The sequence below is a fragment of the Xyrauchen texanus genome, chromosome 5 (genome assembly GCF_025860055.1).
Source record: "Xyrauchen texanus isolate HMW12.3.18 chromosome 5, RBS_HiC_50CHRs, whole genome shotgun sequence".
NCBI classification, from domain to species: Eukaryota; Metazoa; Chordata; class Actinopteri; order Cypriniformes; family Catostomidae; genus Xyrauchen; species Xyrauchen texanus.
Genome location: NC_068280.1, coordinates 33,784,296 through 33,796,959, shown reverse-complemented (window position 1 = coordinate 33,796,959; position 12,664 = coordinate 33,784,296). Strand labels below are relative to the sequence as shown.

The following is a 12,664-nucleotide window of genomic DNA, read 5'->3' as shown; positions in this document are numbered from 1 at the left end:
AGGTGCAAAACTGGTGTGGCATGTCAACTGCCAAGAGCTACTGGCTGTCTTTCTAGATTTGAGAGCTTTTCATTCCGACATAGTGAATCACCACATTCTGAATCATTCAGCAACACAACAGTAGTGGTGTATACAAGTCGCCAGGATGCGCTGGCCCACGTATGGCCGGTGAAATGCTTTTCCCCTGGTGCACCTCCATTCTGTCATCAGCAAAGTCTGAGTGGACATGGAAACATTTCTGTTTATTGTGCTGAAATGGCCCAATCAGTCCTGGTTTCTGGAGATGGTACAAATACAGGACGGGCCTCCATGAAAAATACAGCGGCGGAGAGACCTTATCTCTCAAACGCGAGGCACGATTTGACATCCCCAGCCAGAACTGTGGAGCCTACACATGTGGCCTTTTAACGGAGCACAGCGGAAGAGCCAGAACTTGGTTAAGAACACCATTTTACAGGCTAGAGCACAATCCAGGAGATGCTTTTAAGCACTGAATCCCCCTCGCCCGGCTACAGTCCCAACTTGGGACCTAACTTTGGTCTTAAAGGTGCTCACGGGGCTTCCATTCGAGCCTCTGGACTATGTTGAATTGTGTGTGCTTTCTCTTAAGGCTGCATTTCTGCTGTCTTTAGCCTCAGTAAATGGGTCGGTAATTTGCAAGCACTGTCAGTTGACAATTCATGTCTGCAGTTTGGTCCGGGTTTTTCAAAAACCACTGTCAAACCCAGGAAAGCCTATGTGCCTAAGGTTCAAACCACACCCTTTAGAGCACAGGTGGTTCACCTTCAAGCGATTTACCCTCCTCCATTTAAATCCTTGAATTTGTTATGTGCTATGGAGGACGCACAAAAGGAATGTCCATCTCCAAGCAAAGACTTTCTCACTGGTTGATGCGATTGCCTTGGCTTACGAGTCGCAGAGTGCGAATTGCCCAATTGTCGTTAAAGTACACTCAACTCTTTATGGACATGGATGAACATGGTCCTTATAAGACATATATTTTGCAGCGGGATGGTCTTCTCAAAACACATTCGCAAGGTTTTACAACCTAGAAGTTATATCTCTCTCACAGCTAGTCATCTCTGTCTAGAGCGCTTACTATATCATTGGCCAAACATATACTTATGCCCCTCTTAAGCATGGGCTCCCTGTCTTTTTACACAACCTCCTGCATTCAGACCGTTGTATATCCCAAAAGTCACAGGCACTTCCATTACAAATAAACTTCCTTCCCGACTGGATTCGTGAAGGGGTTAATTTATACTATATTACCATAGTTCAAATATATACAGTGAGGAAAATAAGTATTTGAACACCCTGCAATTTTGCAAGTTCTCCCACTTAGAAATCATGGAGGGGTCTGAAATTGTCATCGTAGGTGCATGTCCACTGTGAGAGACAAAATAAAAAAAAAAAATCCAGAAATCACAATGTATGATTTTTTAACTATTTATTTGTATGATACAGCTGCAAATAAGTATTTGAACACCTGAGAAAATCAATGTTAATATTTGGTACAGTAGCCTTTGTTTGCAATTACAGAGGTCAAACGTTTCCTGTAGTTTTTCACCAGGTTTGCACACACTGCAGGAGGGATTTTGGCCCACTCCTCCACACAGATCTTCTCTAGATCAGTCAGGTTTCTGGGCTGTCGCTGAGAAACACGGAGTTTGAGCTCCCTCCAAAGATTCTCTATTGGGTTTAGGTCTGGAGACTGGCTAGGCCACGCCAGAACCTTGATATGCTTCTTACAGAGCCACTCCTTGGTTATCCTGGCTGTGCGCTTCGGGTCATTGTCATGTTGGAAGAACCAGCCTCGACCCATCTTCAATGCTCTAACTGAGGGAAGGAGGTTGTTCCCCAAAATCTCGCAATACATGGCCCCTGTCATCCTCTCCTTAATACAGTGCAGTCGCCCTGTCCCATGTGCAGAAAAACACCCCCAAAGCATGATGCTACCACCCCCATGCTTCACAGTAGGGATGGTGTTCTTGGGATGGTACTCATCATTCTTCTTCCTCCAAACACGGTTAGTGGAATTATGACCAAAAAGTTCTATTTTGGTCTCATCTGACCACATGACTTTCTCCCATGACTCCTCTGGATCATCCAAATGGTCATTGGCAAACTTAAGACGGGCCTTGACGTGCTGGTTTAAGCAGGGGAACCTTCCGTGCCATGCATGATTTCAAACCATGACGTCTTAGTGTATTACCAACAGTAACCTTGGAAAGGTGGTCCCAGCTCTTTTCAGGTCATTGACCAGCTCCTCCCGTGTAGTTCTGGGCTGATTTCTCACCTTTCTTAGGATCATTGAGACCCCACGAGGTGAGATCTTGCATGGAGCCCCAGTCCGAGGGAGATTGACAGTCATGTTTAGCTTCTTCCATATTCTAATGATTGCTCCAACAGTGGACCTTTTTTCACCAAGCTGCTTGGCAATTTCCCCGTAGCCCTTTCCAGCCTTGTGGAGGTGTACAATTTTGTCTCTAGTGTCTTTGGACAGCTCTTTGGTCTTGGCCATGTTAGTAGTTGGATTCTTACTGATTGTATGGGGTGGACAGGTGTCTTTATGCAGCTAACGACCTCAAACAGGTGCATCTAATTTAGGATAATAAATGGAGTGGAGGTGGACATTTTAAAGGCAGACTAACAGGTCTTTGAGGGTCAGAATTCTAGCTGATAGACAGGTGTTCAAATACTTATTTGCAGCTGTATCATACAAATAAATAGTTAAAGAATCATACATTGTGATTTCTGGATTTTTTTTTTTTAGATTATGTCTCTCACAGTGGACATGCACCTACGATGACAATTTCCGACCCCTCCATGATTTCCAAGTGGGAGAACTTGCAAAATAGCAGGGTGTTCAAATACTTATTTTCCTCACTGTATATATATATGGCTCACAATTAGGGTCATTCACTTGCGGCATTCTCATGTCGGTCGCCATCCCACAGGACTGCGGCATAATTTTTCCTCTCTGGGAAAGTTATGTTGTGTAGTGCACTTAATCGTAAGGGAACATCTCAGTTATGAATCTAGCCTTGGTTCCATGAGATAAAGGGAACAAGACATTGCGTAAGCTGGCCACACTATGGTTTGTGTTGTGAGCGATGCCCTCTTTGTCCCTCAGTCAGAAAATTCTGAGGAATGATTTTTGCATGCCCGCTTTTATACCGGACAGCTTCACGCCTAAAAGGGCTGGGCTTAAACACCATAGCCAATACTGCTGTTTTTGTAGAAAGGTTTCAACTAGGTAGATTCAACTAACTCATGTAGAAGCACACTCCCAATTAGGGCTGCAACTAATGATTATTTTGATAATCGACTAATCTAACGATTATTAGAACGATAATTCGACTATTCATGCGATTATTGCAAAGATTAATCATTAGCTCTTAACCGACTATTCAGCTTGTGCCCGACTTAAAGGTAGTATTAAACATGCTAACTAACAATTAAGAGGACAAAATCATAATTTAAAATACCTCTAAATGACATTCACTGAATTAAAGGGGAAAAACTACTTGGATTTTTATTGTTGAATTAATTAAACATTTCACTGCAAAAAATCCTATTGTTATCAAGTGTTTTTGTCTTGTTTTCCATTTAAAATAGTCTAAAAATCCTTAAAACAAGATACATTTACTTGAGAAGCAACATATAAGATATTTAGACTTGCTTTAAGAGAATGTATCTTAAATATAAGTGTATTTTGATTAGTATATTTTTTCACTTGTTCATACTTCTGCCAGTGCAGTAAAGAAAATATACTCATATTCAAGATATTAGCTCTAAAAGCAAGTCTAAATATCTTATGTGTTGCTTCTCAGGTAAATGTATCTTGTTCTAAGGATTTTTTTATATTTTCAAGTATTTAAATATTAAAATTAATTAAATGTTATATCAAAAATATTTCTTCTGCAGTACAGCTGCTAAAGTAAATGTACATAAGGAGTTTTAGATATTTATATTGGAAAACAAACCAAAAAATAAAATTAAAAAATAAATACATTTTTGCATTGTATAACTACACCCTCTCACCTTTTTGTTCACTTGATTTCGATCCATCTTTAACTCCTACGTATTGCCGATTTTCTACACCATAAGATACACACAGTGACACTCATATTATAATTCACTGTCACAGGCAATCACTATAAACAAAATCTAGCTGCAGCAAGCTTGCGCCAGTGATGAGCGTCTCCGTGCGAGAGTCTATCAGCCGGGAGAAATTTGAAACTCTTTCGCACTGTTTTTCACGCGACTCATAAGCGACACTGACCGCACAGGTAAATGCCAGTTTCCAAGTTTGTGCTTATGTATACAGGCCACTTCCTTATTATTTGAACTTTAATAAAGGATGCATTACACACAGCATAACAGCGCAGTGTTTCCCTTTTAGACGCTCTGACAGGCAAGTTTTGCTCAAGCGGAACACCAGGTATGGCTCCGCATTATTTCACGATGACACTGCTTCTGTATTTACTTATTTTGCATTTTTTTATCATAATACTCTGTGATCTACATCACCTTAATCTGTTTGGAAAGTTTGGAGTGCATCTGGACTGTGAGCTTCTCCTCAATCTAGTGCGAGCTTAAAGGGCACCTATTATGGCATTTAAAATGTTCCTAATATTGTTTTGGGAGTCCCCAACAACAGTTTTACATGCATGCAATGACAAAAAACACTTTTGTTGTCTTATAATATGCATTTATGTTTATGTGATTTGCTCACCGACTTCCAAATGATTCGTTCAACGACACATTTTTCCAAACCCCTCCTTTGCGTGACGCTAATCTGCGGTGATTGGTATACTCTGTGTAGAGATTGTCGGAAACGGAACGCCCATCACCGCTTTGTAGTAAAAATCAAAATTAGAGAAGGAATTTGAGTTGATTTATGTTAGCGATCATAGCCCAAAGTTCGGTGGTAAACACCCAATTAGTTATTGTTTGCATTAGCCCAACGCATAAACATATTGGTAAAGCACTGCATTACTACAAGTTATTGCTCTATTCTTTATGACAACTCCATTAACATCGACAAACATTTCACATATTTAAAAAAAATTGACATTGGAGACCTAGAAGCTGCGCTGAGTGTAACTTACACAACACACACAAATATTTATTAAGCATGCTAAAAAACACATAAAAGCAACAATTATTAATAAGACTTACAGGTTGTGATTCGGAGGAGGAAGCTGATCCAAATAAACTTGGTACTGAACCTTCCTTCAGTATTAACTGGCTCGCGAATCCACACTTGAAAGCATTCATGTTCGTAAAGCAATCGTCATAAAAATGACGCGAACACAGCACAAGGTTCGGGCTATACTTATGTGGTATAGTTGTAAATATAAACTCTAGCCACTGATTCTTCACATGCTCATCCCTGGGCAGTGAAAAAAAGGTCACTTTTGATATGCACTTCAGAACACAGCGTCTTGTTGTCGACATGATGTTTTCAAGGTTTCCCTGGTGTCTGCGCGCGCAATGAGTGGGTGCGGCCAATTTGATAATTTTTCGTCTTGACGTCACAAAGAAAAGGAAAATGACTCATTGGAAAAACGATTCATTAAATCGACTCAGAGTCGACTCCTACTTTTGAGAGACAATAACTTTTTTTACGGTGAACTTTCATATATAAAACTTTGCAGGATGTTTTTGTTCACTTAAATCTATGTTACACACTACATGAAAGGTAATTTTCAAAATTCCATAATAGGTGCCCTTTACGTGCTGCTCTCCTGGGTCATCATTAACATTTCAAAAGATCTCAAGTTGTTAAATTAAATAAGACAACTATTTGACAATTAAAATGTTTGTAGACAAATTTTTATTGTCGACGTTGTCGATAATGTCAACTAATCCTTTCAGCTTAGTGACGCAATGTCTCATTCCCTTCATCTCAGTGAACCGAGGTTACTTACGTAACGGAGACATTTTCCAGCTCTATTTAAAACTCAAACAACATGTGATTCAGGGGAAAGGCATCGAAAAAGTGATCAAGTAGTTTAACTCACTAATGACCATGCGGCTGCTACTCAGAAACAGTCAGGAGGGAGGAAACAAATCCATTGTTATGAAACTGCAGGGCTAATGTGTTTTGGAAGAATATGAATCAGTTTATAAGTCCTATTTCCTACAATGCCAAAGTAAAATTAGACACTATAAACAAAAAAAAATTTCTCCTTCAGATCAGGATATCAGAATTTTACAGAGCCCCTTAGAGGACAGGATGGGACTTTTTTCTGAAATAGCTTTGTGTGCCAACGCAATAGTTTTGCATTCCCTTGCAATAGTTTTGTGTGCCCTCACAATAAATGTACCAAGGTTTTACTACAGTAACCACATTTTAACTTTGATATTAATAGTGAAACCATAGTGATAATACAGGAAAACTAAAACTATGGTAATAAAAAGGCATAATTTTGTGGTTTTACTTTACTTGTAGACTGTTGTTACCATAGTTTTTGGTGAAAATAATATTTCTATAGTAACATTGTAGTAGCCATAACTGTTGCACGCTAACCATGTTTTGTATTTTGGCAGCAATGGTTTAATACAGTATACAATATATTACTATATTATTACAATGGTTTTACTACAAATATCAAGGTTAAAATATGGTTACTACAGAAAAACCAAGGTAAATTTATGGTTCTCCTCTAAAGGGCTCCGTATATTTTTCCACTTTGTTTTACAAAATTGTAGGCTACCTCTGCTATCAGCAGCTAAGTAACCAGTATGTTCAGTGGAACAAAATGCTCGTTTAATCATCACTCCAGAGGCCTAATTCTTCTGAAGCTTACTGCTGTAGTCTACACTCAGAACTCACAGGCTCTCTTTACAGAGGCTGAAACAACCATAATGGACCAAAAATTATCCGAGCTGATGGTTATTTTTGACATTTGATGCATCTATCCAACACATCAGTAAGCTCAAAAGATTTAGTAAACCCCTGACTAAACAGATGTCTCGAATTAAGTCATCATTTAGATGAAACATGGCACTTTTATGGCTTAAAGACGAACAAAATGATGAGATCTGTGTGGGTGGTATAATGTCAGGCTTTTGTGCATGGCACAATTTTTGGTAAATGGATGGAACATTTTCACCATCACGTCATGTGGTAACTTTAAATTGGAATTTGAAGTCCATAAAGTAATTTATAAAAGACAGTCATGGGGCTGCATCAGGCTCGTCAGCCTTTATTTTGTGGCCCCGCAACATGCCTTTTTAGGAATGTAGATGTATTAGAATTAGCTCTCTAAAGTTGTGTGAAATTAAATTTAAATGTTTTCAATATCAATCTAATTGACAACATTTATAGCAAGAGCTCATCGGCAGCCACAGAAAGAATCTGTGCATGCAGAACTGTGCAGATTTCCACAGAATTGCGAAATCTGTCATTCATAAAAGTTCTACCCACTTCTAACCACTTGCTTGTGTTAATAACATATTTTGTCTAATTCCAAGATGCTCTCTGCAGCCAATAATAGTGCAGTACTCTCAGCTCCATTTAGTACATTTTACTATGTTTAAATCCTTCAGTATTTAGCCACAAAATTAGCACAAAAAAATGCAAAAACAACAACAAAAAGTCAGCAGATTCCATCTGGGCCTACTCATCAATCAAACGACATAATATTTTGTCCCTTCGTTGATGATGGAACTGGATGTGCTGCGATGCTTGAGGCTGTCTACACTGGATGTGTCAAAACATACTTTTTTTTCTTAGATAAGATAAAGTGATTTCAATGTCAATTGAAATAAGCTATACATTTATATTGAAATAATGTGTAGTTAGAGGTTTATGTTTCTTTACATATTAAAGAGTACACCCAATTAGTTCCACACAATAAAGATATTCTAAACTGATTATGCAAAAAAACAACACTGTATCGGATGATACTGAGATTTCCAGTATCGGAAAAGGAAAATTTGCATCCCTACTTTAAATGTTGTTTTTTTCATTCAGTATCAATTTTAAAAACTATCGGCTGATTAATCGGTTATCTGCTTATCTTCCAAACATAGTTATCGGTATCTGCAAAATCCTATATTGGTAGACCTCTAGTACCTACTTCCCTGAGGGTACTAAATGACAATCATCTTTATGAAAACTATACTGCAGTACAGACTCCCTTTAACTGAATGCAAAGTCAGGGCTCAATGTAAAAAATGGCGATTGGTGTAGGGCTAGTGCGAGAGTTTCTGGCCAGAGTTGTGTTTTCAGAATATCTTATATTTGTTATCATGTACATGGGTATTCATTCCTTGACAACATTGTGTTTTCTATAAAGTACTGAACAACTGATGTAATGTGATATGCAGTACATGCATTACATCTTGACCAAAACCAAAATGCTGCTGCTGCTTTTCAGAGGGTTATTAAAGGAATGTTCAGGGTGGAATTCAAGTTAAGCTTATTAAACAGCATTTGTTGCATAATGTTGATTGCCACAAAAATAATTTAAACTATTCCTCGTTTATTAAAAAAGTAGTACAAGTAAGGCACCTACAATGAGAGTGAATAGGGCCAGTCCACATATGCTAAAAACAAACACCATTTCAAAAGTAAAGCCACAAGATGTAACATACAAGCATATTATTATTATTATATTTTTTTTTTTTGCATGATTTTATTTTAGTCATAAATTCACTTACCTTCTGTGTAAAATTATTATATAATACCAGGATTACAGGCTAAAATACACTTTTGGGGCTTTTCCACTGCACGGTACAACTCAACTCTGCTCGCTTTTTTGGATTTTTCCACTGTGGATAGTACCTGGTACCTGATACTTTTTTTAGTACCACCTCGGTCGAGGTTCCAAGCGAGCCGAACCAATACTAAATGTGACGTCAAAATCCTGCAGATCATTGATTGGTCAGGGAGAATCGTCACTACCAGCGTCCCTGGATTTCTGACACACAACATCAATACGCTAGTTTTAAAGTTAGTAACAGTGATAGAAGTATAATTTGTTCATGCGACATTCAAATTGTGAAAAAAGGAATGGCTGTGCGCAAAACCACACCATGGTCAATAAAAGAGGCGCAGACGGTCCACTCGTTAGCGATGAGCGAAACGAAAATGTCTCTGAGGAAGTGTCTCAGCTGTTGGCCGCACACGGCTACCACCGGACCTACCAACAGTGTAGGGAAAAGTAAAAAAAAAAAAAAAAGTTAAGTGACTACAGAACCATCAAGGAAAAGTGGACGTGATTTGACCAAATGGACGCTATCTAAACCAGAGATCAATGGGAGGGAGAGTGCCCTGGACTCAGCCACGATGGAGGATGGTATGTTTTGTTACGTTAACTCTATACTCTGCTTGAAAGCTTCACTTTATTTAGTTGACCAGCTACTGGAAGCTTGCTTCTAAAACAATCAGGCCAATTTAAATGTTACACTTGTGTAAAATCACCATGCAACAAATGCTTTATGCAGCACAATGAGTAAGCTAAAAGCTAGTGATTGTGTTATTGTTTGGGTCAGTTTAAGTCATGTTTAAGATGATGTCACGTCAGTAGAGGCGGCGCAACTATGACGATCAACCTATAATCCCACCCACGCTGAGGAGGCACTAAACTGCAGTGGAAATACAAGCTCAGAAAAGTAAAACAAGAAGAGTTGAGGCGAGTCAAACCGTAACGTGCAGTGGAAAAGTGCCATTTGTTTCAAAAGTATAGTCACATGATGTAAACAATATTGTCTACATGTTTACCTGGTTGTAGTGTGATAAAATCACTTACTAACTTTATCAGTTTAAAGTTGTATCCTATAAAAAAAAAGTTGTCATGACTAAGAAACCCTGTTAACAATTTATCAAATGGGAGGACATCAAAATAATTTTTTGTTGAAACCAACTTTAAGCTACAAATGCTGTTAATTAAGCTTAAAGATTAGGTATGTAACTTTTTCTGTGTTAAAATTCTTTCTCCTGTACCAGTTTAATATGCAGAGACAACAATTAGTAAGCCATTCAGAAGGAACATTTCTCCGAAATCTCTAAGCATTGTGTTTCTGTGGCACTATGAAAATTGCTCTGGGCAGCGTTTTCCAAGCCTAAGTAGATTGCATAAACCATTGGTGACAATATTCTCTACGATCACCTGGGAGGGACTATCTCTGTTTGACCAACGGCAGACAGAAATCTGTTTTAAAAAATGTATATATTTTTACAATTCTGTTTGGTGGCACAGAAATTACATACTTCAGCTTGACCTTGTATTGAACCTGAACGATCCTTTAATGTGGGGCCTTGTGTAAATCTGTAATCAGATTAACATGTTAAAGGAGTACATCTAAAACCAGTGGATTAATTTTCATAATTTGTCATTTAGCTAAATCATTTATTCAAAGTGTCTGCTAAATTTCCTCATTTGTAAGGCGCTTTGGATGACAGCATCTGCTAAATGTAAAACTTACAGAACACTTATTACAGAGACGACCACCTAGAAACTAAGGTGAATTTGCAAAGTGGTGATAAAGTTCACGGATCACCAGCCTAAAGTTGTAACCAGAAGGCAGCTACACAGTGGGATACACACAAAAACGGATTATGACCACCTGCCTGATTGGAGACCCCCATTTAACGAAAGATGTAAATACTGAGAATATTAATCACATATGCAAAATATAGAGTAATTAAACTGAAATACAAGAAATAAAGTTGCAACTACAAGCACACAGGCATAAGCTGAAGGACAATCGCTCTAAACTACATTCCTCACATTCTTTTGATTCATTAAATTCCTGAGCTCACAACTCACACCCAGAAGTCCCACACACATAAATGTAGTTTCACTGTGGCCACAGGCAAGAGGTTTCGTGCTGACATTCAAACGATGCACATTTAGGCTACAGAACTGAATCTCCAGTTAAGTTGTGGTCTCGGGCTAAATTGTGTTGCGACGTTTGTTTATTGCAGCTGGTCTAAATAAGGATGGACTAGTCTGGATTGAAGGGCATGGTGTGGAAATACTCCCTTCCGATACATGATTAATACGTGTCTGAAATACCACAGCAACAATGTCCAGCCAACTTTGATGAGTGTGTTGCTATATTAAGCAACGCTGTAAAAACAGCGCGAGTTTGAGCGAGTTACTTGGCTATACTTAAGGAACACACAATTATGCAAGAATACGGATAACTGGGATATTTAAACAAGCTCGCTTAAAAAAATATGCCCCCGAGCCTAAATTAAGATGAGGCGTATCATAAAAATAAAAAAAAGAAGTCCCTTTATTTTGTCATTTGTTTTATTTAGACAACCCACTGTTCCCCAGAACAATATGGCTATTGTGTAACAGCACACGGTAAATAAACTATTTTATTAGGCACACAGAGAGAAAGAGAGAGAGAGAGAGAGAGAGAGAGAGAGAGAGAGAGACTCACCTGTTGCGTCCTGTCGGCAGGATTCTTCACGATCGCGTGCCGAAAACTATTATCCACATAAGACGCCATTCTGTCCGCGTGCGTTCACAAGTAACACAAGAGGTCTGCTTTTTCAAACCTGTACATTTCCGCTAACGCTTCCGACTCCTTCTTTTAAGGTGCGCCGTCATTTCTAAACTGAACTAAAGGTCCCTAAAAGACAAAGGTGTCTCAATGTGGGCCAGTTTCAGAGCCGCGGGCTGGAGTTGTAGTCAAGCCTTAAGTAACAGACAGCGTCCCAGCGTCGCACGAGGGGTAAATATTAACATGAAAGTATAGTGGCTTTTAAAAATCACTTGCCACAAATAACGTAAAGTCGATAAGGTAACGGAATTACGTTTTTGCAAGTAACGTCACTTAAACAACTATACATCAACTGAACAAGTCCAGAAATGTCTGTGCATTGTCTTGTGTCCAGATTAGAGTTTCACGGGTAGGGAAGCTTAAACTCCGTTGTTTCGGGATTAATGTTCATTAGCCCGTGTCCGATAGTCTCTTTAGTTTCCCCGATGGTGAAAAGCGATACTAAAAGTCAGATAATCCAAGTTGGAGTAGTTGAACAAAGTGACGTTCTTCCATTGCGATTGTGCGGTGGGCACAAGACTGACGGGCGGGGTGAAACTGGACCGATGACAACAACACGCCGTGATTCATGCGAGTTGCAGTACTGTAGTAAGAGATTAAATGATCGACCTCTAGCGCCCCGTGTGGACAATAACTTAATTCAAACTGGTATCTGTAATAATCATCAGCGTTTGTCACATTTAACGGGTATATATATATATATATATATATATATATATATGCTGGTAACATTTCTAATAACATATGATTGTTCTTCAAAAATAATGGCATACACATTTTTCATTTATCAATTAACGTCATGCAAAGTCCAGTAAACATAAAAAAATGCTAAATCAATATATGGTGTGACCACAGTTCTTTTATCTATTATATAAATAATTTACAAAGATAATATATTAAGAAAGCATGTTTACATTCGTCGCAGCATTAGTGTTCTTTTAAGTTAAAATAGTTGGATGTATAAATAAGGGCTTTTGATTACTGAATTTGCTTTGGTGAATGTCAAATTTGGCAAACAGCAAGGTTTATATAAATGTTAATATAAAAATACTCATTCCTTTTTTGTTTTTCTGATGCTATAAAAAAACAGATCAGTACATCTTAAACAATATTGAAAAATCCAAAA

At 38.4% G+C, this 12,664-nt stretch overlaps 1 protein-coding gene across 2 annotated transcripts in view; it reads right to left on the bottom strand.

Moving 5' to 3' along the window:
* Positions 1-12,049, bottom strand: part of LOC127643795 (rap guanine nucleotide exchange factor 2-like) — an 80,515-nt gene extending 68,466 nt beyond the window's left edge. For both annotated transcript variants that reach the window (XM_052126686.1, XM_052126687.1), the window contains exon 1: positions 11,416-12,049. In XM_052126686.1, the coding sequence (XP_051982646.1) occupies positions 11,416-11,484 (69 nt within the window). In that variant the 5' untranslated portion in view covers positions 11,485-12,049. The remainder of the gene's footprint in view (positions 1-11,415) is intronic.
* Between the last annotated feature and the right edge of the window lie 615 nt (positions 12,050-12,664).